This window comes from Salmo trutta, chromosome 25, assembly GCF_901001165.1.
Source record: "Salmo trutta chromosome 25, fSalTru1.1, whole genome shotgun sequence".
NCBI classification, from domain to species: Eukaryota; Metazoa; Chordata; class Actinopteri; order Salmoniformes; family Salmonidae; genus Salmo; species Salmo trutta.
In genome coordinates this window covers 6,530,400-6,555,800 of record NC_042981.1, presented here as the reverse complement: position 1 = coordinate 6,555,800, position 25,401 = coordinate 6,530,400, and the positions used below count along the sequence as shown (strand labels likewise).

At 46.3% G+C, this 25,401-nt stretch overlaps 1 protein-coding gene across 4 annotated transcripts; it reads left to right on the top strand.

The window, feature by feature from the left end:
- Positions 1-520: 520 nt before the first annotated feature.
- On the top strand, positions 521-23,148 carry LOC115161919 (zinc finger protein 513). 4 transcript variants are annotated; one of them, XM_029712756.1, is made up of 5 exons: positions 521-599; positions 968-1,105; positions 13,756-13,866; positions 13,964-14,614; positions 22,173-23,148. In XM_029712756.1, the coding sequence occupies exons 2-5, from the start codon at positions 1,066-1,068 to the stop codon at positions 23,126-23,128; spliced, it is 1,758 nt and encodes a 585-aa protein (XP_029568616.1). In that variant the 5' UTR covers positions 521-599; positions 968-1,065; the 3' UTR covers positions 23,129-23,148. The 4 variants fall into 4 exon arrangements, with proteins under 4 accessions (XP_029568616.1, XP_029568614.1, XP_029568615.1 ...); XM_029712754.1 differs by having other exon boundaries at positions 13,753-13,866; XM_029712755.1 differs by having other exon boundaries at positions 566-603; positions 13,753-13,866.
- Positions 23,149-25,401: the final 2,253 nt, after the last annotated feature.

Here is a 25,401-nt window from a genome sequence, read left to right as displayed (position 1 = left end):
ACTTGTTCTCAACTAGCCTACCTGGTTAAATAAAGGTGAAATAAAAATAAAATTAAAATAATTGGATTTGACTGTCCCATAAGGCAGTCAAAGGAAAACAACTTCATCTCCTGTGATTCTTAAAAGGCTGTTTCCACGCTGCTCCTCTATCAATAACCTATAATATTATATTACGAAAAATACCTTGTCTTAACTTCCAGTCCAAGTTCCTCTATCTATCAGGAGCAACAAACAAAAAAACTCCTGACCAGTGCTTCCCCCTGGAGGTCAAACCCAGTATCATGTAAATACAGATATGTTTTTACAAATTATGGATAGGATATGTGCTGTATTAGGACTTTATTCGAGGGCACAATTCAACAATTAGCTTAAACTTTAAATTCATATTATACAAAGAGTCTAATGAAAAAGTACATTTTTTATTTTCTTTAAAAAAAAGTATACGTTTGTTTTCTCTGTAGTGTGTGGATGTGATAATTGCAACAGTACAAAGTTAGCTGACTACATTTTAAAGACTACAAGATCCGGAAGTAGTTTAGAATGACTCTGACGTCACGCTCCAGGAAATTGCTGTATGTACACAATGGACCTTCGACGAAGTTAGTAAGAGCTTGTTGTTGTTTTTCTAAACGACAACTTAAGTTCATATCAATGTAGCTTGTTCTGTAGCCTTTGCATTTCATCAAACGTTTTGGCGTAATTTACTATTTGTTTTCTCCTAAAAACTGACCGCTAGATAGTTGAGCTATATGTAACGTTAGCTAGCTAGCGTTAGATGATTAGCTTCCATCTACCCTCTTTCTCTCTATAGCTCAATGTGTTTTAATAGAGTTACCTAGCTAATGATGTTCTCGGTTTGACTAACGAGTTAGAATGGCAAACCAAGCCAGCCAGTCCTCGCATATTTAACTAGCTAACTAGTGTGTTTGAATGATGGCACTGATACTTCTGCTTTTGTCCGTTGGAGGAAGAGGAAGATGACAGAGTAGAGGAATGACGCGCTGACTGAGCCACCAGACCACAGCGGGAACCGCGACTGACTGACGGACAGGACAGCGAGGAAGAATGCCGAGGAGAAAACAGTCAAACCCACAGCCCGTGAAATGTAAGTAAAGTGTAGTAGCCTAGCTAGTTACTAGTCATGCTATCGACTGGGTAGTAAAGGAGTTATCACAAAGCTAACTAGTTGGATGTCCTTTGAGTCTTGGTTACATCTTTCAATGTCAGAGATATGTTGCTATGTGTACGTACTACAGGACTGATCCCTGGCTTATGGATGGTAACTAGATCAACTGTAACCTTAATAAATCAAATCTGTCTTTCGTGCTGATTTGAAGTCTTGGGTTTGGATACTGACATTATATTTATATCTAACTTTGATACAGAATTAGTTCATTTAGTGAGCGAGTTGAGGTGTACACAGTTGCTAAAGCCCCACCAGTTTACACAACTGAACAGACTTTTTTTTCTCTCTTCTCTGTGTGTGTGTGTGTGTGTGTGTCATGCGTGTGTGCATGATTTATATGTTGGGTCACCCGGTGTCGTCATCCTCTTTCCTCTCACGGATGTGTGTTTCTCATCCTGTCTTTCTGTGTTTCATCTCATCCTGGACTTCCTCTCTTCCTCCTCTCTACTTCTTGTCTCCACTTTCTCTACAGGCTCACCTGACCTCCTCTCTCTCTCTCTCTCTCTCTCTCTCTCTCTCTCTCTCTCTCTCTCTCTCTCCCCCCCATCTCTATCTTTCCCTTTCTCTTTCCCTCTCTCCCTCCCCCCTCCACTCTCAATCCCTCCCCCGCCCCATTTCCTCCCTCCCCGCCCCATTTCCTCCCTCCTCTATCTCCCTCTCCACTCTCCCTCTGTCCTTCCCTACCTCTCTTTCTCCTCCCTCCCTCCCTCCCTCTCCATCTCTTCTCCCCCCTCCCTCTGCCCTCTCCTGTGTGTGTGTGTGTGTGTGTGTGTGTGAATTGCAGTGGACAGTGTAATGTGACGGACCGTAGTTGATCCGTGATCCGTACGGATCACCCCCCACGGTTCGGAACGCATGTGAACCGCGGATCAATTGCAAAGTTTAACCATCATAGTGTAAAATACAGTTTTACTGCCGCTGTTACTTTATAAAGTAATAGTTGCAGTGAAAAGATAAAGACAAGATACATATGTGCTGTTTTTTTACTCTGAAGGTTGATTTGATATTTTTTTGAAAGCAGTTGTGTGTACTGTTCACATGAACGGGGCATGTTAAATCCCAACAAATCAATCCTGGATGCTCGCGTTGCAAAAAAAAGCAAAGGAGAAAAAAGCGCAGTGACAGCCATGGCTGGCAGAGGAGCTGAACAACTGGAAAAAGCCTCCCGCTTCATTTAAGTCTCATGTATGGGAGCATTTTGGCTTCCCTGTCAAATATAATGATGGAAGCAGGGTGGTGGACAACACCATTACGGTGTGTAGGCATTGTGCCACAGAAAGCCATATGATCATGGAAATACATGGAGCTTGGCCACACATTTAAAGCATCATCACCCTGGTGTGTCAGTGACAGGAGCCAATTCAGCCAAGAGACAACTTCTCACCACGGCATTTAAGCAGCCTTTTGCTGCAGAATCAGACCGGGCTAAAGCCATCACCAAATCAATTGGGATGTTGATCGCTGCAGACATGAGGCCATACTTTGTTGTGGAAAACAAAGGGTTTAAAAAATATGGTGAAAGTGCTTGAGCCACGCTACGAAATCCCCTGGCGCATCCACTTCAGTATGAAGATCGTGCCAGGTCTTTATGAACAGGAAAAATATCAAAATTGTCGACGAATTATCCAAGGCATCCTCTGTTGCCCTCACCTCAGATGGGTGGACCTCCAGGGTAACAGAAAGCTACGTGACTGCTCACTACACCACAGAGGAGTGGACCTCCAGGGTAACAGAAAGCTACGTGACTGACTGCTCACTACACCACAGAGGAGTGGACCTCCAGGGTAACAGAAAGCTACGTGACTGTGACTGTTCACTACACCACAGAGGAGTGGACCTCCAGGGTAACAGAAAGCTACGTGACTGTTCACTACACCACAGAGGAGTGGACCTCCAGGGTAACAGAAAGCTACGTGACTGCTCACTACACCACAGAGGAGTGGACCTCCAGGGTAACAGAAAGCTACGTGACTGACTGCTCACTACACCACAGAGGAGTGGACCTCCAGGGTAACGGAAAGCTACGTGACTGTGACTGTTCACTACACCACAGAGGAGTGGACCTCCAGGGTAACAAAAAGCTACGTGACTGTTCACTACACCACAGAGGAGTGGACCTCCAGGGTAACAGAAAGCTACGTGACTGTGACTGCTCACTTCACCACAGAGGAGTGGACCTCCAGGGTAACAAAAAGCTACGTGACTGTTCACTACACCACAGAGGAGTGGACCTCCAGGGTAACAGAAAGCTACGTGACTGTGACTGCTCACTTCACCACAGAGGAGTGGAAGATGTGAAGTCCAGTGTTACAGACACTCCTCCTCTATCAGAGTCACACAGGCACAAATCTGGCACAGTTATTGCTAGGAGCAGTAGCAGAGTAGAAGCTAGAGAGGCCCAATAGAAATATCCCAACCACCACAGATAGTACCAAGAACCAAGTAAATGCAGTGATAGAAGCTGGACTGGGGCCACAGATGGCTTGCTTTGCACATGTGATCAATTTAGCATTCCGAAGGGGAATCTCAGTGAACCAGATGGACCACCTCCTTGGGAGGATCAGGAAGGTGGTTTCCTTTTTCCACCGAAGCACAACAGCCGCTCATGTGCTTAACACCAAGCAGGAAATGTTACAGCTACCGACCCACAAGCTCATACACCATGTCACAACAAGATGGAACTCCACTTAAGACAAGTCGCTCTGGATAAGAGCGTCTGCTAAATGACTTAAATGTAAATGTTGGAGCGCCAGCTTGAGCAGCAGGCAGCTGTATACTCTGCACTGACAGACAAGACCCTGGAAAAAAATAAAGACATCGTCACCTTGTCTGATGTTGACGTGAAAGTGGCAGAGGAGGTTCTCCAGGTGCTCAAACCCCTCAAAACAGTTACAACCCTGAGCACTGAAATTGCACCGTCTGTGTCCATGATCCTACCTCTGAAAACAAGGATTCTACAATCCATGGTCCCAAGTGAGGAAGACATCACCATCACTAGAGATGTCAAGGCTGCCATTAGAGAGGACCTGAACCCCAGATACCCCCCTAATGTACAGGACTACCTTCATAGATGTACTGCACTGGATCCAAGGTTCAAGTTCCTGTCTGTTCAAGTCCCTGTCTCACCTAGACCCTGCCCTATAGCGGAGGACATACAGTGATCTCACCACTGAGATCGTGGCCACTGAAGAGGTAAAACAATGTAAAATAAGAGTTATTACTTCCATAATAAATATACTGCAGTCTGTTAGTCTATTGCTATTAGAATAATACTTTTTTGATTTGGAATAATAATGGCTTTTATTAAATGTTATTGCCACATTTGTAGTTATATGAAAATAAATAATTAGTTTAATAGATCAAGTCATTTTCTCTGCATGGTCAAGCCACAGAGCCGGCAGAAGCAGACTCAGAGGCATCTCCTACACAAAATAATTCAGCCATGAAGGAGCTTTTCGGGGAGACCTTTGTGAGCAAGGACACAGACAAGACGTTTGCCAACACCATCAAAGAGGAGGAGGCATCCTACAAGGCAGCAAGCAGCATTCCACTGGATGGTGATCCACTGGCATGGTGGAAAAGCAATGTGTGTAAATACCCTCACATTGCCATGATGACAAGACGCTACCTGGCTGTGCCTGGCACTCCAGTTCCTAGTGAGAGGGTGTTCTCCACGGCAGGGGACATAGTGACTGTAAAGAGGTCTACCCTCCCAGCAGGGGACATAGTGACTGTAAAGAGGTCTACCCTCCCAGCAGGGGACATAGTGACTGTAAAGAGGTCTACCCTCCCAGCAGGGGACATAGTGACTGTAAAGAGGTCTACCCTCCCAGCAGGGGACATAGTGACTGTAAAGAGGTCTACCCTCCCAGCAGGGGACATAGTGACTGTCAAGAGGTCTACCCTCCCAGCAGGGGACATAGTGACTGTAAAGAGGTCTACCCTCCCAGCAGGGGACATAGTGACTGTAAAGAGGTCTACCCTCCCAGCAGGGGACATAGTGACTGTAAAGAGGTCTACCCTCCCTGCAGGGGACATAGTGACTGTAAAGAGGTCTACCCTCCCTGCAGGGGACATAGTGACTGTAAAGAGGTCTACCCTCCCAGCAGGGGACATAGTGACTGTCAAGAGGTCTACCCTCCCAGCAGGGGACATAGTGACTGTCAAGAGGTCTACCCTCCCAGCAGGGGACATAGTGACTGTAAAGAGGTCTACCCTCCCTGCAGGGGACATAGTGACTGTAAAGAGGTCTACCCTCCCAGCAGGGGACATAGTGACTGTAAAGAGGTCTACCCTCCCAGCAGGGGACATAGTGACTGTAAAGAGGTCTACCCTCCCTGCAGGGGACATAGTGACTGTAAAGAGGTCTACCCTCCCAGCAGGGGACATAGTGACTGTAAAGAGGTCTACCCTCCCAGCAGGGGACATAGTGACTGTCAAGAGGTCTACCCTCCCAGCAGGGGACATAGTGACTGTAAAGAGGTCTACCCTCCCAGCAGGGGACATAGTGACTGTAAAGAGGTCTACCCTCCCAGCAGGGGACATAGTGACTGTAAAGAGGTCTACCCTCCCAGCAGGGGACATAGTGACTGTAAAGAGGTCTACCCTCCCAGCAGGGGACATAGTGACTGTAAAGAGGTCTACCCTCCCAGCAGGGGACATAGTGACTGTAAAGAGGTCTACCCTCCCAGCAGGGGACATAGTGACTGTCAAGAGGTCTACCCTCCCAGCAGGGGACATAGTGACTGTCAAGAGGTCTACCCTCCCAGCAGGGGACATAGTGACTGTCAAGAGGTCTACCCTCCCACCAGGGGACATAGTGACTGTCAAGAGGTCTACCCTCCCACCAGGGGACATAGTGACTGTCAAGAGGTCTACCCTCCCAGCAGGGGACATAGTGACTGTCAAGAGGTCTACCCTCCCAGCAGGGGACATAGTGACTGTCAAGAGGTCTACCCTCCCAGCAGGGGACATAGTGACTGTAAAGAGGTCTACCCTCCCAGCAGGGGACATAGTGACTGTAAAGAGGTCTACCCTCCCAGCAGGGGACATAGTGACTGTAAAGAGGTCTACCCTCCCAGCAGGGGACATAGTGACTGTAAAGAGGTCTACCCTCCCAGCAGGGGACATAGTGACTGTAAAGAGGTCTACCCTCCCAGCAGGGGACATAGTGACTGTAAAGAGGTCTACCCTCCCAGCAGGGGACATAGTGACTGTAAAGAGGTCTACCCTCCCAGCAGGGGACATAGTGACTGTAAAGAGGTCTACCCTCCCAGCAGGGGACATAGTGACTGTAAAGAGGTCTACCCTCCCAGCAGGGGACATAGTGACTGTAAAGAGGTCTACCCTCCCAGCAGGGGACATAGTGACTGTAAAGAGGTCTACCCTCTCAGCAGGGGACATAGTGACTGTAAAGAGGTCTACCCTCCCAGCAGGGGACATAGTGACTGTAAAGAGGTCTACCCTCCCAGCAGGGGACATAGTGACTGTAAAGAGGTCTACCCTCCCAGCAGGGGACATAGTGACTGTCAAGAGGTCTACCCTCCCAGCAGGGGACATAGTGACTGTAAAGAGGTCTACCCTCCCAGCAGTGGACATAGTGACTGTAAAGAGGTCTACCCTCCCAGCAGGGGACATAGTGACTGTAAAGAGGTCTACCCTCCCAGCAGGGGACATAGTGACTGTAAAGAGGTCTACCCTCCCAGCAGGGGACATAGTGACTGTAAAGAGGTCTACCCTCCCAGCAGGGGACATAGTGACTGTAAAGAGGTCTACCCTCCCAGCAGGGGACATAGTGACTGTAAAGAGGTCTACCCTCCCAGCAGGGGACATAGTGACTGTAAAGAGGTCTACCCTCCCAGCAGGGGACATAGTGACTGTCAAGAGGTCTATCCTCCCAGCAGGGGACATAGTGACTGTAAAGAGGTCTACCCTCCCAGCAGGGGACATAGTGACTGTCAAGAGGTCTACCCTCCCAGCAGGGGACATAGTGACTGTAAAGAGGTCTACCCTCCCAGCAGGGGACATAGTGAATGTCAAGAGGTCTACCCTCCCAGCAGGGGACATAGTGACTGTAAAGAGGTCTACTCTCCCAGCAGGGGATACAGTGACTGTAAAGAGGTCTACCCTCCCAGCAGGGGACATAGTGACTGTAAAGAGGTCTACCCTCCCAGCAGGGGACATAGTGACTGTAAAGAGGTCTACCCTCCCAGCAGGGGACATAGTGACTGTAAAGAGTTCTACCCTCCCAGCAGGGGACATAGTGACTGTCAAGAGGTATATCCTCCCAGCAGGGGACATAGTGACTGTAAAGAGGTCTACTCTCCCAGCAGGGGATACAGTGACTGTAAAGAGGTCTACCCTCCCAGCAGGGGACATAGTGACTGTAAAGAGGTCTACCCTCCCAGCAGGGGACATAGTGACTGTAAAGAGTTCTACCCTCCCAGCAGGGGACATAGTGACTGTCAAGAGGTATATCCTCCCAGCAGGGGACATAGTGACTGTAAAGAGGTCTACCCTCCCAGCAGGGGACATAGTGACTGTAAAGAGGTCTACCCTCCCAGCAGGGGACATAGTGACTGTCAAGAGGTCTACCCTCCCAGCAGGGGACATAGTGACTGTCAAGAGGTCTACCCTCCCAGCAGGGGACATAGTGACTGTAAAGAGGTCTACTCTCCCAGCAGGGGATACAGTGACTGTAAAGAGGTCTACCCTCCCAGCAGGGGACATAGTGACTGTAAAGAGGTCTACCCTCCCAGCAGGGGACATAGTGACTGTAAAGAGGTCTACCCTCCCAGCAGGGGACATAGTGACTGTCAAGAGGTCTACCCTCCCAGCAGGGGACATAGTGACTGTAAAGAGGTCTACCCTCCCAGCAGGGGACATAGTGACTGTAAAGAGGTCTACCCTCCCAGCATGGGACATAGTGACTGTAAAGAGGTCTACCCTCCCAGCAGGGGACATAGTGACTGTAAAGAGGTCTACCCTCCCAGCAGGGGACATAGTGACTGGAAAGAGGTCTACCCTCCCAGCAGGGGACATAGTGACTGTAAAGAGGTCTACCCTCCCAGCAGGGGACATAGTGACTGTAAAGAGGTCTACCCTCCCAGCAGGGGACATAGTGACTGTCAAGAGGTCTACCCTCCCAGCAGGGGACATAGTGACTGTCAAGAGGTCTACCCTCCCAGCACGGGACATAGTGACTGTAAAGAGGTCTACCCTCCCAGCAGGGGACATAGTGACTGTAAAGAGGTCTACCCTCCCAGCAGGGGACATAGTGACTGTAAAGAGGTCTACCCTCCCAGCAGGGGACATAGTGACTGTAAAGAGGTCTACCCTCCCAGCAGGGGACATAGTGACTGTAAAGAGGTCTACCCTCCCAGCAGGGGACATAGTGACTGTAAAGAGGTCTACCCTCCCAGCAGGGGACATAGTGACTGTAAAGAGGTCTACCCTCCCAGCAGGGGACATAGTGACTGTAAAGAGGTCTACCCTCCCAGCAGGGGACATAGTGACTGTAAAGAGGTCTACCCTCCCAGCAGGGGACATAGTGACTGTAAAGAGGTCTACCCTCCCAGCAGGGGACATAGTGACTGTAAAGAGGTCTACCCTCCCAGCAGGGGACATAGTGACTGTAAAGAGGTCTACCCTCCCAGCAGGGGACATAGTGACTGTAAAGAGGTCTACCCTCCCAGCAGGGGACATAGTGACTGTAAAGAGGTCTACCCTCCCAGCAGGGGACATAGTAGGGGACATAGTGACTGTCAAGAGGTCTACCCTCCCAGCAGGGGACATAGTGACTGTAAAGAGGTCTACCCTCCCAGCAGGGGACATAGTGACTGTCAAGAGGTCTACCCTCCCAGCAGGGGACATAGTGACTGTAAAGAGGTCTACCCTCCCAGCAGGGGACATAGTGACTGTAAAGAGGTCTACCCTCCCAGCAGGGGACATAGTGACTGTAAAGAGGTCTACCCTCCCAGCAGGGGACATAGTGACTGTAAAGAGGTCTACCCTCCCAGCAGGGGACATAGTGACTGTCAAGAGGTCTACCCTCCCAGCAGGGGACATAGTGACTGTAAAGAGGTCTACCCTCCCAGCAGGGGACATAGTGACTGTAAAGAGGTCTACCCTCCCAGCAGGGGACATAGTGACTGTCAAGAGGTCTACCCTCCCAGCAGGGGACATAGTGACTGTCAAGAGGTCTACCCTCCCAGCAGGGGACATAGTGACTGTCAAGAGGTCTATCCTCCCAGCAGGGGACATAGTGACTGTAAAGAGGTCTACCCTCCCAGCAAGGGACATAGTGACTGTCAAGAGGTCTACCCTCCCAGCAGGGGACATAGTGACTGTCAAGAGGTCTACCCTCCCAGCAGGGGACATAGTGACTGTCAAGAGGTCTACCCTCCCAGCAGGGGACATAGTGACTGTAAAGAGGTCTACCCTCCCAGCAGGGGACATAGTGACTGTAAAGAGGTCTACCCTCCCAGCAGGGGACATAGTGACTGTAAAGAGGTCTACCCTCCCAGCAGGGGACATAGTGACTGTAAAGAGGTCTACCCTCCCAGCAGGGGACATAGTGACTGTAAAGAGGTCTACCCTCCCAGCAGGGGACATAGTGACTGTAAAGAGGTCTACCCTCCCAGCAGGGGACATAGTGACTGTAAAGAGGTCTACCCTCCCAGCAGGGGACATAGTGTGACTGTCAAGAGGTCTACCCTCCCAGCAGGGGACATAGTGACTGTCAAGAGGTCTACCCTCCCAGCAGGGGACATAGTGACTGTCAAGAGGTCTACCCTCCCAGCAGGGGACATAGTGACTGTCAAGAGGTCTACCCTCCCAGCAGGGGACATAGTGACTGTCAAGAGGTCTACCCTCCCAGCAGGGGACATAGTGACTGTCAAGAGGTCTACCCTCCCAGCAGGGGACATAGTGACTGTAAAGAGGTCTACCCTCCCAGCAGGGGACATAGTGACTGTAAAGAGGTCTACCCTCCCAGCAGGGGACATAGTGACTGTAAAGAGGTCTACCCTCCCAGCAGGGGACATAGTGACTGTAAAGAGGTCTACCCTCCCAGCAGGGGACATAGTGACTGTAAAGAGGTCTACCCTCCCAGCAGGGGACATAGTGACTGTAAAGAGGTCTACCCTCCCAGCAGGGGACATAGTGACTGTAAAGAGGTCTACCCTCCCAGCAGGGGACATAGTGACTGTAAAGAGGTCTACCCTCCCAGCAGGGGACATAGTGACTGTAAAGAGGTCTACCCTCCCAGCAGGGGACATAGTGACTGTAAAGAGGTCTACCCTCCCAGCAGGGGACATAGTGACTGTAAAGAGGTCTACCCTCCCAGCAGGGGACATAGTGACTGTAAAGAGGTTTACCCTCCCAGCAGGGGACATAGTGACTGTAAAGAGGTCTACCCTCCCAGCAGGGGACATAGTGACTGTAAAGAGGTCTACCCTCCCAGCAGGGGACATAGTGACTGTAAAGAGGTTTACCCTCCCAGCAGGGGACATAGTGACTGTCAAGAGGTCTACCCTCCCAGCAGGGGACATAGTGACTGTAAAGAGGTCTACCCTCCCAGCAGGGGACATAGTGACTGTAAAGAGGTCTACCCTCCCAGCAGGGGACATAGTGACTGTAAAGAGGTCTACCCTCCCAGCAGGGGACATAGTGACTGTAAAGAGGTCTACCCTCCCAGCAGGGGACATAGTGACTGTAAAGAGGTCTACCCTCCCAGCAGGGGACATAGTGACTGTAAAGAGGTCTACCCTCCCAGCAGGGGACATAGTGACTGTAAAGAGGTCTACCCTCCCAGCAGGGGACATAGTGACTGTAAAGAGGTCTACCCTCCCAGCAGGGGACATAGTGACTGTAAAGAGGTCTACCCTCCCAGCAGGGGACATAGTGACTGTAAAGAGGTCTACCCTCCCAGCAGGGGACATAGTGACTGTAAAGAGGTCTACCCTCCCAGCAGGGGACATAGTGACTGTAAAGAGGTCTACCCTCCCAGCAGGGGACATAGTGACTGTAAAGAGGTCTACCCTCCCAGCAGGGGACATAGTGACTGTCAAGAGGTCTACCCTCCCAGCAGGGGACATAGTGACTGTCAAGAGGTCTACCCTCCCAGCAGGGGACATAGTGACTGTCAAGAGGTCTACCCTCCAGCAGGGGACATAGTGACTGTCAAGAGGTCTACCCTCCCAGCAGGGGACATAGTGACTGTCAAGAGGTCTACCCTCCCAGCAGGGGACATAGTGACTGTCAAGAGGTCTACCCTCCCAGCAGGGGACATAGTGACTGTCAAGACGTCTACCCTCCCAGCAGGGGACATAGTGACTGTCAAGAGGTCTACCCTCCCAGCAGGGGACATAGTGACTGTAAAGAGGTCTACCCTCCCAGCAGGGGACATAGTGACTGTAAAGAGGTCTACCCTCCCAGCAGGGGACATAGTGACTGTAAAGAGGTCTACCCTCCCAGCAGGGGACATAGTGACTGTAAAGAGGTCTACCCTCCCTGCAGGGGACATAGTGACTGTAAAGAGGTCTACCCTCCCAGCAGGGGACATAGTGACTGTCAAGAGGTCTACCCTCCCAGCAGGGGACATAGTGACTGTAAAGAGGTCTACCCTCCCAGCAGGGGACATAGTGACTGTAAAGAGGTCTACCCTCCCTGCAGGGGACATAGTGACTGTAAAGAGGTCTACCCTCCCAGCAGGGGACATAGTGACTGTCAAGAGGTCTACCCTCCCAGCAGGGGACATAGTGACTGTCAAGAGGTCTACCCTCCCAGCAGGGGACATAGTGACTGTAAAGAGGTCTACCCTCCCAGCAGGGGACATAGTGACTGTAAAGAGGTCTACCCTCTCTCCAGACAATGTAGACATCCTCATATTTTTCTTTTTTTTACAAGAATTTGAAGTTATAAGCTCAGGTCTGCTTTGCTTTCTTTACTTTTGTTTGATGGTGTGGACACAGGCAATTTTTTCATTCATTAATTGTTCAAAGGAAGAATGTATCATGCCTCACTTTAATTTAACAATTGTGTATTGAATATTTTTGTTTTAAGATTTTATTTAAACATTGAAAAGTTCCTTGCTTTAAGTAATAAATGGAAAGCAAAGTTATATTTGTCTCCTTTTTTTTTTTTTTTTTGCTGATCAGAAAATGATCCGATCCGTGATCCGAACCGTGAGTTTTGTGATCCGTTGCACCACTAAGTTTATGATGTGTATTATAGTAGACAGTGTAGTGTAATGATGTTGAGTGTAATGATGACTGTGTGTTACAGTAGACGGTGTGGAGTGTGATGATGACTGTGTGTTGCAGTAGACGGTGTGTTAATGATGACTGTGTGTTACAGTAGACGGTGTGGAGTGTGATGATGACTGTGTGTTGCAGTAGACGGTGTGTTAATGATGACTGTGTGTTACAGTAGACGGTGTGGAGTGTAATGATGACTGTGTGTTGCAGTAGACGGTGTGGAGTGTAATGGTGACTGTGTGTTGCAGTAGACGGTGTGTTAATGATGACTGTGTGTTGCAGTAGACGGTGTGTTAATGATGACTGTGTGTTGCAGTAGACGGTGTGTTAATGATGACTGTGTTGCAGTAGACGGTGTGGAGTGTAATGGTGACTGTGTGTTGCAGTAGACGGTGTGTTAATGATGACTGTGTGTTGCAGTAGACGGTGTGTTAATGATGACTGTGTGTTGCAGTAGACGGTGTGGAGTGTAATGATGACTGTGTGTTACAGTAGACGGTGTGGAGTGTGATGATGACTGTGTGTTGCAGTAGACGGTGTGTTAATGATGACTGTGTGTTACAGTAGACGGTGTGTGATGATGACTGTGTGTTACAGTAGACGGTGTGGAGTGTGATGATGACTGTGTGTTGCAGTAGACGGTGTGTTAATGATGACTGTGTGTTACAGTAGACGGTGTGTTAATGATGACTGTGTGTTACAGTAGACGGTGTGTGATGATGACTGTGTGTTGCAGTAGATGGTGTGGAGTGTAATGATGACTGTGTTGCAGTAGACGGTGTGTTAATGATGACTGTGTTGCAGTAGACGGTGTGGAGTGTAATGGTGACTGTGTGTTGCAGTAGACGGTGTGTTAATGATGACTGTGTGTTGCAGTAGACGGTGTGGAGTGTGATGATGACTGTGTGTTGCAGTAGACGGTGTGTTAATGATGACTGTGTGTTGCAGTAGACGGTGTGTTAATGATGACTGTGTTGCAGTAGACGGTGTGGAGTGTGATGATGACTGTGTGTTGCAGTAGACGGTGTGGAGTTTAATGATGACTGTGTGTTGCAGTAGACGGTGTGGAGTGTGATGATGACTGTGTGTTGCAGTAGACGGTGTGTTAATGATGACTGTGTGTTGCAGTAGACGGTGTGCAGTGTAATGATGACTGTGTTGCAGTAGACGGTGTGTTAATGATGACTGTGTGTTGCAGTAGACGGTGTGCAGTGTAATGATGACTGTGTGTTGCAGTAGACGGTGTGTTAATGGTGACTGTGTGTTGCAGTAGACGGTGTGGAGTGTAATGGTGACTGTGTGTTACAGTAGACGGTGTGGAGTGTGATCCAGGATGCCTGGTTCTGGACAGTGACTTCCTGCTTAGTGGAGAGCTCTGTGAGTTTGGAGACACGGAGGTCATGGGGCTGGACAGAGACACAGGTCAGACACACACACACACACACACACACACACACACACACACACGGATTTCCGAGTCCTTGACTAAATGCTGTTGTATGCCCTATCCCTCTACCAGCTATGACAGAGTTCTCTCTGAGTGATGAAAGCTCCAGCCTTCCAGCTCCGGATGACTCCACCTTCCCAGCTTTCCTCTCCTGTAAGGGGTGTGGTCAACTGATTGGGGCCGACCTTGACCTAGGAGCGGGACTACACTTGGGGGTGGGACTCTACTGCACGACCTGTGAGGAGGACGTCCAATCAGAATCGCACACAGCCTTGGAGGATAGCTCACAAGGGGAGGAGTCAACCCCAGCTGTCCAATCCCATGCGGTGCAAGACAGGAAGAGGAAGAGAAGTAAGGCGGGTGATGAAGAAGCCTGTATGAAGGTGTACACATGCTCTCTGTGTAGTTTCTCCTCTCGCTACTCCAACCATCTAAAACGCCACATGAGAACCCATGATGGAGAGAAGCCCTACCGCTGTCCCCACTGCCCCTACGCCTCCACACAGAGGGTCAACCTGCAGAGACACACACGCACACACACCGGGGAGAAGCCCTACCTCTGCAACGCCTGCTGCTATGCCTGTAGTTCCCTGGGGAACCTGCGGAGGCACCAGCGCTCACACAGCCAGGAACCCCGGGCACAACGCACACACACACTGATGAGACGCAGCAGACGAAAACACACACACCGAGGAAACGCTGAAGTTAAGAGCATACAGTCAGGCATGTACAAACACACACGGGTCCCGTATGACTCAGTTGGTAGAGCATGGCGCTTGCAACACCAAGGTTGTGGGTTCCCTTCCCGGGTCTACCCATATTTGAAATGTATGCACGCATGACTAAGTCGCTTTGACCAAAAGTATGTGGACACTTGCTCGTCAAACATCTCAATCCAAAATCCTAGGCGTTAATAGGGAGTTGGTCCCCTTAATATGAAGTTGGTCCCCCTCCCTTTGCTGCTATAACAGCCTCCACTCTTCTGGGAAGGCTTTTCACTAGAGGTTGGAACATTGCTGCTATAACAGCCTCCACTCCTCTGGGAAGGCTTTTCACTAGAGGTTGGAACATTGCTGCTATAACAGCCTCCACTCTTCTGGGAAGGCTTTCCACTAGATGTTGGAACATTGCTGCAGGGACTTGATTCCATTCAGTCACAAGAGCATTAGTGAGGTCGGGCACTGATGTTGGGTGATTAGACCTGGCTAACAGTCGGCGTTCCAATTAATCCCAAAGGTGTTCGATGCGGTTGAGGTCAGGGCTCTGTGCAGAGCAGTTAAGTTCTTCCACACTGATCTCGACAAAACATTTCTGTATGGAACTTGCTTTGTGCACATGTGTATTGTCATGCTGAAACAGGAAAGGGCCTTCCCCAAAATTTTGCCACAAAGTTGGAAGCACAGAATTGTCTAGAATGTCATTGTATTTTGTAGCGTTAAAATTTCCCTTCACTGGAACTAAGCCCAAACCAATAAAAACATCCCCAGGCCATTATTCCTCCCCTACCAAACGTTACAGCTGGCACTATGCAAGAACAGATTATTTTTACGGTCAACTGTAAGTGCTACAGCAGTCGGCGGTCCCGTTATGTGAGCTTGTGTGGCCTACCACTTCGCGGCTGAGCTGTTGTTGCTCCTAGATATTTACACTTCACAATAACAGCACTTACAGTTGACCGGGGCAGCACTAGCAGGGCAGAAATTTGAGGAACAGACTTGTTGGAAAGGTGGCATCCTATGACAGTGCACGTTTAAAATTACTGAGGTCTTCAGTAAGGCCATTCTACTGCCAATGGAGATTGAATGGCTGTGTGTTTGATTTTATACTAGAGGTCGACCGATTATGATTTTTCAATAACGATACCGATTATTGGAGGTCCAAAAAGGTCGATGCCGATTAATCGGCCGATTTAAATTTAAAAAATTAACAAAAAACATTAAAAAATCTCATATATATTTATATATATATTTATATATATATGATTTTATATATATATATATATATATATATATATATATATATATATAATAATTTTATAAAAAAAAATATTTGTAATAATGACAATTACAACAATACTGAATGAACACTTATTTTAACTTAATATAATACATCAATAAAATCAATTTAGCCTCAATTAAATAATGAAACATGTTAAATTTGTTTTAAATAATGCAAAAACAAAGTGTTGGAGGAGAAAGTAAAAGTACAATATGTGCCATGTAAAAAAGGTTTAAGTTCTTTGCTCAGAACATGAGAACATATGAAAGCTGGTGGTTCCTTTTAACATGTCTTCAATATTCCCAGGTAAGAAGTTTTAGGTTGTAGTTATTATAGGAATTATAGGACTATTTCTCTCTATACGATTTGTATTTCATATACCTTTGACTATTGGATGTTCTTATAGGCACTTTAGTATTGCCAGTATAACAGTATAGCTTCCGTCCCTCTCCTCGCTCCTACCTGGGCTCGAACCAGGAACACATCGACAACAGCCACCCTCGAAGCAGCGTTACCCATGCAGAGCAAGGGGAACAACTACTCCAAGTCTCAGAGCAAGTGACGTTTGAAACGCTATTAGCGCGCACCCCACTAACTAGCTAGCCATTTCACATCGGTTACACCAGCCTAATCTTGGGAGTTGGCAGGCTTGAAGGGGTGGGTATAATTTGTGGAACGTTCCAACAGGAATCTGTTCCAAAAAACGTAAAGTAAAAGGTTGCCAACCAACAACGCATACAAAGTAGCAACGCATACAAACCTAGCTAACTAGCTGCCGAATAGGCATCAACTCACCACGTAGCTTATTCTTAATGTTTGTCCAAAGGCAACCAGAGTGAGGACAGACATTTTTCGGAATAAACGTGATGAGTGAAAAATGCAATGAAATAGACCACTCACTACCGGTATCGTATTCTGCCGCTATACAACTTTGTATGCGTATTTTTTTTGGCAACCTTGTTATTTACGAAGTTTATGGAATAGATTCCTGTTGGAACGTTCCACAAATTATACCCACCCGGCTTGAAGTCATAAACAGCGCAATGCTTGAAGCACAGCGAAGAGCTGCTGGCAAAACACACGAAAGTGCTGTTTGAATGAATGCTTACGAGCCTGCTGCTGCCTACCATCGCTCAGTCAGACTGCTCTATCAAATCATAGACCTAATTATAATAAACACACAGAAATACGAGCCTTAGATCATTAATATGGTCGAATCCGGAAACTATCATCTCGAAAAGAAAACGTTTTTTCTTTCAGTGAAATATGGAACCGTTACGTATTTTATCTAACGGGTGGCATCCCTAAGTCTAAATATTCCTGTTACATTGCACAACCTTCAATGTTATGTCATAATTACGTAAAATTCGGGCAAATTAGTTCGAAACGAGCCAGGCGGCCCAAACTGTTGCATATACCCTGACTCTGCGTGCAATGAACGCAAGAGAAGTGACACAATTTCATGTTAGCAGGTAATATTAACTAAATATGCAGGTTTAAAAATATATACTTGTGTATTGATTTTAAAGAAAGGCATTGATGTTTATGGTTAGGTACATTGGTGCAACGACAGTGCTTTTTTCGCAAATGCGCTTGTTAAATCATCATCCGTTTGTTGAAGAAGGCTGTGATTCGATGAGAAATTAACAGGCACCGCATCGATTATATGCAACGCAGGACATTAGATAAACTAGTAATATCATCAACCATGTGTAGTTAACTAGTGATTATGTTAAGATTGATAGTTTTTTATAAGGTAAGTTTAATGCTAGCTAGCAACTTACCTTGGCTTCTTGCTGCCCTCGCGTAACAAGTAGTCAGCCTGCCATGCAGGCTCCTCGTGGAGTGCAATATAAGGCAGGTGGTTAGAGCGTTGGACTAGTAACCGGAGGGTTGCAAAAACGAATCCCCCCTGAACAAGGCAGTTAACCCCCGTTCCTAGGCCGTCATTGAAAATAAGAATGTTTTCTTAATCTGACTTGCCTGGTTAAAAAAAAGGTGTAATAAAAAAAAATGTCAAATCGGTAGCCAAAAATACCGTTTAAAAAAAAATAAAAAAAATTTTTTTTTTTAAATAAAAACTTGAAATCGGACATTCCGATTAATCGGTCGACCTCTATTTTATACACCTGTCAGTATCGAGTTTGGCTGAAATAGCTGAATCCACTCATTTGAAGAGGAGTCCACAAGTGTGTGTGTGCGTGTGTGTGTGATATATATATATATACATACATACATACAAACAAACATACATACATACATACATACATACATACATACATACATACATACATACATACATACATACATACATACATACATACATACATACATACATACATACATATGCACATACATATGCACATACATATGCACATACATATACTTCCTTATATGAACTGTAACTCAGTAAAATATTTATATATATATATATATATATATATATACATACATACATACATACATACATACATACATACATACATACATACATACATACATACATACATATGCACATACATATGCACATACATATACTTCCTTATATGAACTGTAACTCAGTAAAATATATATATATATATATTTTACTGAGTTACAGTTCATATAAGGAAATCAGTCAATGTCAATAAATGAATTAGGCCCTAGTCTATGGATTTCCCCTGACTGGGCAGGGGAGCATCCATGGGTAGGTCTGGGAGGGCGCGTGGGAGCCGGGAGCCAGGCCCAGCCAATCAGAATTATTTTTTTCCCAACAAAGTAGCTTTATTACAGACAGAAATAATCCTCAGTTTCATCAGCTGTCTGGGTGGCTGGTCTCAGACTATCCCACAGGTATTAACACATTTGTGTACTACATTTTTGAGAAATAAGCTTTTTTTTGTGGGAATGGAAAATGTTTGGGATCTTTTATTTCAGCTCATGAAACATGGGACCAACACTTGACATGTTGCGTTTATATTTTTGTTCAGTTTGTGTGTGTGTGTGTGTGTGTGTGTGTGTGTGTGTGTGTGTGTGTGTGTGTATATTATATCTATGTCTCTAGATCTATCTATATATGTATATGTCACCTTTACAACAAGTCAAAAGTTTGGACACACCTACTCATTCAAGGGTTTTCCTTTATTTTCACTATTTTGTACATTGTAGAATAATAGTGAAGACATCAAAACTATGAAATAACACATATGGAATCATGTAGTAACCAAAGAAGTGTTAAACAAATCCAAATATATTTTAGATTCTTCAAAGCCAGCCGCCCTTTGCCTTGATGACAGCTTTGCACACTCTTGGCATTCTCTCAACCAGCTTCACCTGGAATGCTTTTCCAACAGTCTTGAAGGAGTTCCCACATATGCTGAGCACTTGTTGGCTGCTTTTCCTTCACTCTGCGGTCCAAACTCATCCCAAACCATCTCAATTGGGTTGAAGTTGGGTGATTGTGGAGGCCAGGTCATCTGATGAACCACTCCTTCTTGGTCAAATAGCGCTTACACAGCCTGGAGGTGTGTTGGGCCATTGTCCTGTGGAGAAATAAAATATAGTCCCAGTAAGCTCAAACCAGATAGGATGGCGTATTGCTGCAAAATGCTGTGGTAGCCATGCTGGTTAAGTGTGCCTTAAATTTTAAATAAATGACCAACAGTGTCACCAGCAAAGCACCATCACACCTCCTCCTCCATGCTTCATGGTGGGAACTACACATGCGGAGATCATCCGTTCACCCACACCGCGTCTCACAAAGACACAGTGGTTGGGACCAAAAATCACCAATTTGGACTCCAGACCGAAGGACAAATTTCCACCGGTCTAATGTCCATTGTTCATGTTACTTGGCCCAAGCAAGTCTCTTCCTCTTATTGGTGTCCTTTAGTAGTGGTTTCTTTGCAGCAATTCCACCATGAAGGCCTGATTCACGCAGTCTCCTCTGAACAGTTGATGTTGAGATGTGTCTGTTACTTGAACTCTGTGAAGCATTTATTTGGGTTGCAATTTCTGGGGTTGGTAACTCTAATGAACGTATCCTCTGCAGCAGAGGCAACTCTGGCTCTCATGAGGACCGCCACAGGAATGGAAGACCCAATCTCATCATAGCGCTCAATGGCTTTTTGCGACTGCACTTGAAGAAACTTTAAAAGTTCTTGAAATGTTCCGTATTGACTGACCTTCATGTGTTAAGGTAATGATGGACTGTCATTCTCTTTCCTTATTTAAGGTGTTCTTGTCATAATATGGACATAGCCCCATTTGGTAAAAGACCATCTTCTGTATACCACCCTTACCTTGTCACAACACAACTGATTGACTCAAACACATTAAGAAGGAAAGAAATTCCACAAATTAAGGTTTAACAAGGCACATTTGTCAATTGAAATGCATTCCAGGTGACAACCTCATGAAGCTGGTTAAGAGAATTCCAAGAGTGTGCAAAGCTGTCTTCAAGGCAAAGGGTGGCTATTTGAAGAATCAAATATAAAATAGATTTGATTTAACACTTCATTTGTTTAACACTTTTTTGTTTACTACATGATTCCATATGTGTTATTTCATAGTTGTGATGTCTCCACTATTATTCTACAATGTAGAAAACAGTAAAAAATAAAGAAAAACCCTTGAATGAGTAGGTGTCCAAACTTTTGATTTGTACTATAAATATATAGATAGATATGCATTACACACACCTGTTCAACATATTTACCGAACCAGCATTAATGGTCCTCACTCAAACTGGGAGTGATACGTTAGAGGATAGTTTTAGTGAGAACATTATGTCTTGTAGCACACAGCTCAGAGTGAAAGGAGAAGTGTTGGTTAACTTCCTGAAACTGTTAAAAAAAGAGGAAGAAGCTCTTTTTGGTTGGCTGGTTACTGAACTTAAGATCTTTGGGGGTTGTGTGTCGGGCTGTAACGCCTAATTCAAATGAAACATATATTTTTTTTTAAGCACTTGAAGGCACATGCTCGCGCTGGAAATAGAATGCAAATGAGAGAACAGACGGGCCGCAAGCGTCTACGGTGTCGTAACGCTTTAAATTCGAAAGCAAGTCTATATTTTACACGTCTAAGCGGAGCACTGCTTTTAAAACAGGGGTATCAAACTCATTCCACGGAGGACCGAGTGTTTGCAGATGGGTTTTTTTTCTCCCTTTCAATTAAGACCTAGACAACCAGGTGAAGGGTCACTAATTAGTGACCTCCATGTATCAATCAAGTACAAGGGAGGAGGGGAACCCTACGGACACCCTCCCTGGAATGAGTTTGACACCTGCTTTAAAATAAGCAGATACATTGCGGATAAATTGTGTGGTTCAATTTAGAAAAGCAATTGTTATGTTCTTCCATATACTAAGTAGACTAAATGTTGTTGACCTGTAAAGCTAAGGTTATTCTATTAAATAGACAACATTTTACATTTGTCATTTAGCAGACGCTCTTATCCAGAGTGACTTACAGTAGTAAATGCATACATTTCATAATTATTATTTATTTGTTCTGTACTAGATATTTGAAAACAATTGCAGCTTAGCTGTGTTGATTTTCATCATAGGCATATAGCCTAGGCAGGCTACGGCTGGACAACTGGAGGACTCCGATTTCCTGACAGAATAGCGTTACTCTCTGTAGATGAAGTGAGCTAGCAAAGCAGCAACAGTTTAGCACAGGTGAGGTGAGTCAAAGGGGCTACATAGCAAACAAATATATCTGTTTATTATGGATTGTCATGACGACGTTGGCATACGTTACGGAGTGCATTGACTCCGGCTACGCACGTACATTTCCCGCTGTTGACGGGTGTCTCTACGGTTCACCTAACCCACGGACCGTATGTGTATGCAGTTTTGGGGTCACGGTTCGGTTTTGAAACGCCATCCACAATATTCAGCATTCACAAGGTTCCTGGCATTGTCTGTTGTGACAGGATTGTTATGTTGGGCCTCAAGTTTCCACTCTGATGCTGTGTTTGTAACCATGTGGAAGGTAGGAATTTACCAGTTGTGAAGTCATAAATACCGGTTGAATGCATTCATGTGATTTTAACTCGTTGAGAAACACAGATTGGCTAATGGCCAACAAGCTGCGTACAGCCATCATGCTTGTAAACAAATTGCAGTGTTAAAAAAAATATGAATATATTGCTTTTTATAAATAGTGTTTTGTTACATTTAACTGCCTAAAATGCTGTTATAGAGGCCATTTCCTTAGTAGGTGACAAAGGTCCCTCTACTGAACGGTCCGTCATACCCCTAGTTGTGTGTTAATGTGTGTGTACTGTTCTCTCCTTCAGATGCCGTGGTGTCAGACCTGACAGTGTGTATGAGGGAGGACTCTGATTTCCTCCAGAACCTAGGGGGGGTAGCTTCTCCCTCCTCCGCTCCCCTCCCTGACCTCCTCTTCCCCCTCTGCTGTCACTCCTGTGGCCTCACCCTGGAGGGAGAAGGAGGAGAGATAGAGGAGGAGGGTGGAGGGCAGGTGTGTAATAAATGTTCTGAGTCTCTCATCTCCAAGAAACCAGGGTCCCCCAGCCCCACTGACACACTCCAGTCAGAGGCCAGCAAGCTGTACCGCTGCCGCCTCTGCCCCTTCCTCTCCCTCTACCCCAACCACCTGGCCCGACACGCCCACACCCACAGCGGGGAGAAGCCCCACCGCTGCCCCCAGTGCCCCTACGCCTCGGCCCACCTGGACAACCTGAAACGCCACCTCCGGGTCCACACAGGGGAGAAGCCCTACCGCTGTCCCCAGTGCTCGTACGCCTGCGCGAACCTGGCCAACCTCAGGCGCCATGAGAGGATTCACTCTGGAGCCAAGCCGTTCCACTGCTCTGTGTGTGGCTACAGCTGTAACCAGAGTATGAACCTGAAGAGACACATGTTGAGACACACGGGAGAGAAGCCGTACGGCTGTGCTGAGTGTGACTACACCACGGGACACTGGGACAACTACAAACGCCACCAGAGGAAACACGGACACAACACACACAGCTGGGACAAACACACACACCAGGACACTACAGCAGACAGCTGGGACAAACACACACACCAGGACACTACAACAACAGACAGCTGGGACAAACACACACACCAGGACACTACAGCAGACAGCTGGGACAAACACACACCAGGACACTACAACAACAGACAGCGAGGGGTGGAACACAAAGGAGAAAACGGAGAACACACCACCAGCACAGACCAACACTGGGTTCAAGAGACAGGGATCCATAGCCAGGGAGAGGTGTAGCTGGGGGGAGGAGGTGTAGCCGGGGGGAGGAGGCGTAGCCGGGGGGAGGAGGCGTAGCCGGGGGGAGGAGGCGTAGCCGGGGGGAGGAGGCGTAGCCGGGGGGAGGAGCGTAGCCGGGGGGAGGAGCGTAGCCGGGGGGAGGAGGTGTAGCCGGGGGGAGGAGGTGTAGCCGGGGGGAGGAGCGTAGCCGGGGGCAGGAGCGTGGGAGGGGGAGGAGCGTAGCCGGGGGGAGGAGGCGTAGCCCGGGGGGAGGAGGCGTGGGCGGGGCGGGGAGGGGGCGTAGCCGGGGGGGGGGCGTAGCCGGGGGGGGGAGGCGTAGCCGGGGGGGGAGGTGTAGCCGGGGAGAGGTGTAGTTGGGGGGAGGAGACCCCTTCCTCTGTTCTCAGGCCTCAGAAGGGTGGGGCTTATCTCAGGTGCCTTTAGAGGCGGAGCTACATGAGCCGTCGTTCTGCATGTGAATACTGCACTGACCTTTACCTTGGGCGTTGAAGGGCATGTGGGCGTGCCATTCAAGATTGATCTTCTTTTTGAATGGTAACACAATGTTTTTAATTCAGTGGATCCCAATGTTTGAAATTATGTTTTGATTGAATTGTAGCCCATTTCAAAAATCAGGTTTTGTGTGACAAATATATATTTTTTTGTAAACTTCAATGAACCGAATTGTGAAAATGTACACATTTTTATGATTATATTTGAGTTATTTTCTTAATCATTATTTCAACAATGTTTCACAGCTGAGTGCAAGGCTACTCAGAGAATGTACAGGGCCACAGTAACTGTCTGTCTGCACACGCTGCCTTATCCATCTCTCCAATCCTGAAATAAAGACCTTTAACTGTTATCCCTTTGTGGGTTTATGCTTGTAATAGGAGTGGTTTGGGTGTAATGTGTAACGCTTGTAATCCATTTGATATCTTTCTCTATAGTTTTTAGGGTGCGAGGCTGTGTCGACAGGTGTTTCCTGATTGAAGGGGTCATATTATCACGCTCCCTTATGCAAAACATGACTGTGATATTATTAAGATATCAGATCATCTATGCATGCATTTCTCAGTTTCTCTCTAAAGTGTGTGTCTGTGACTGGAGTTTCAAAGCACACAGAAGAGAAACACCAACACCCATGGGGCTGGTAGGATTATATTTAATCATATTGTTATATTATCTGATCATTACTACCTGGTAGGATTATATTTAATCATATTGTTATATTATCTGATCATTACTACCTGGTAGGATTATATTTAATCATATTGTTATATTATCTGATCATTACTACCTGGTAGGATTATATTTAATCATATTGTTATATTATCTGGTCATTAATACCTGGTAGGAAACTTAATCATATCATATGATTAGACATTATTAGGGGTTCACAGCAAATCTGTGAAACCTATTGTTATTCTTTGATTATTTTTTTATTTCTTTTATTTGATTATTTTTTTCTTCCTTGACATGGTCAAATAACTCAAGCATAGATTGGTAACTTTATTTTCTAATTTGGCACCCAGAAACTAGAAGCCATGAGCAACTTGGTCTGAAAATAATGGCACTGATAATGGCACTGTAGGTGGCGCTGAAACTTTGTATTCAGGTGTCTTTCTTCGTGCTGAATAAATTTGCCTCAATGAGTCATAATGTCCATCAGGATAGATTTTTCCTTTATATTGCAGATATTGGAAAACCTTTAAAAAAAAATGTCATGAACCATAAATCCCCAAAACATCAAATTAAGTATGTAGGCCAATTGTACATCTTAACTTAGTTTGAGCAAGGCTAAGGGATTGGTTAAATGATGTCTGAGTTATTTATCAATCAGGAAATAATTTGTAAATCCACTCCCAAGTTTGGCATTGATATCTTAAAAGGAATAACTGTTAACAATTCACTTTTTGATTATTTAAAGCTGATGCTTAAAATACTCCCCCAAATTATTCTCATGGACTAAAAGTCAGATTCACAGCAAATTTGGTCTTTGGACTCATTACAATTGTCCCTAAAGAGTTTGAGAAAAAAACGTTGATGCATTGAAAGATGGGCACACTATACCAGTAGATGCTAGCAAATACGTTATTATGCAGAAAGTAGCAGTGGCACCATAAAATATTAGATCAATAACTATCGATCAAGTGGACTTTGTCTCATGAAAATGAATGTTAGATGTAAAAGAGTGACTGTTCCTAAAAATCTACTTCTCATTTTAAAAACGGCCTGTTGTGGCATTGATGTGAGTCAACAAACTTTTATTCTAGTGTAAAAATGTACTACAA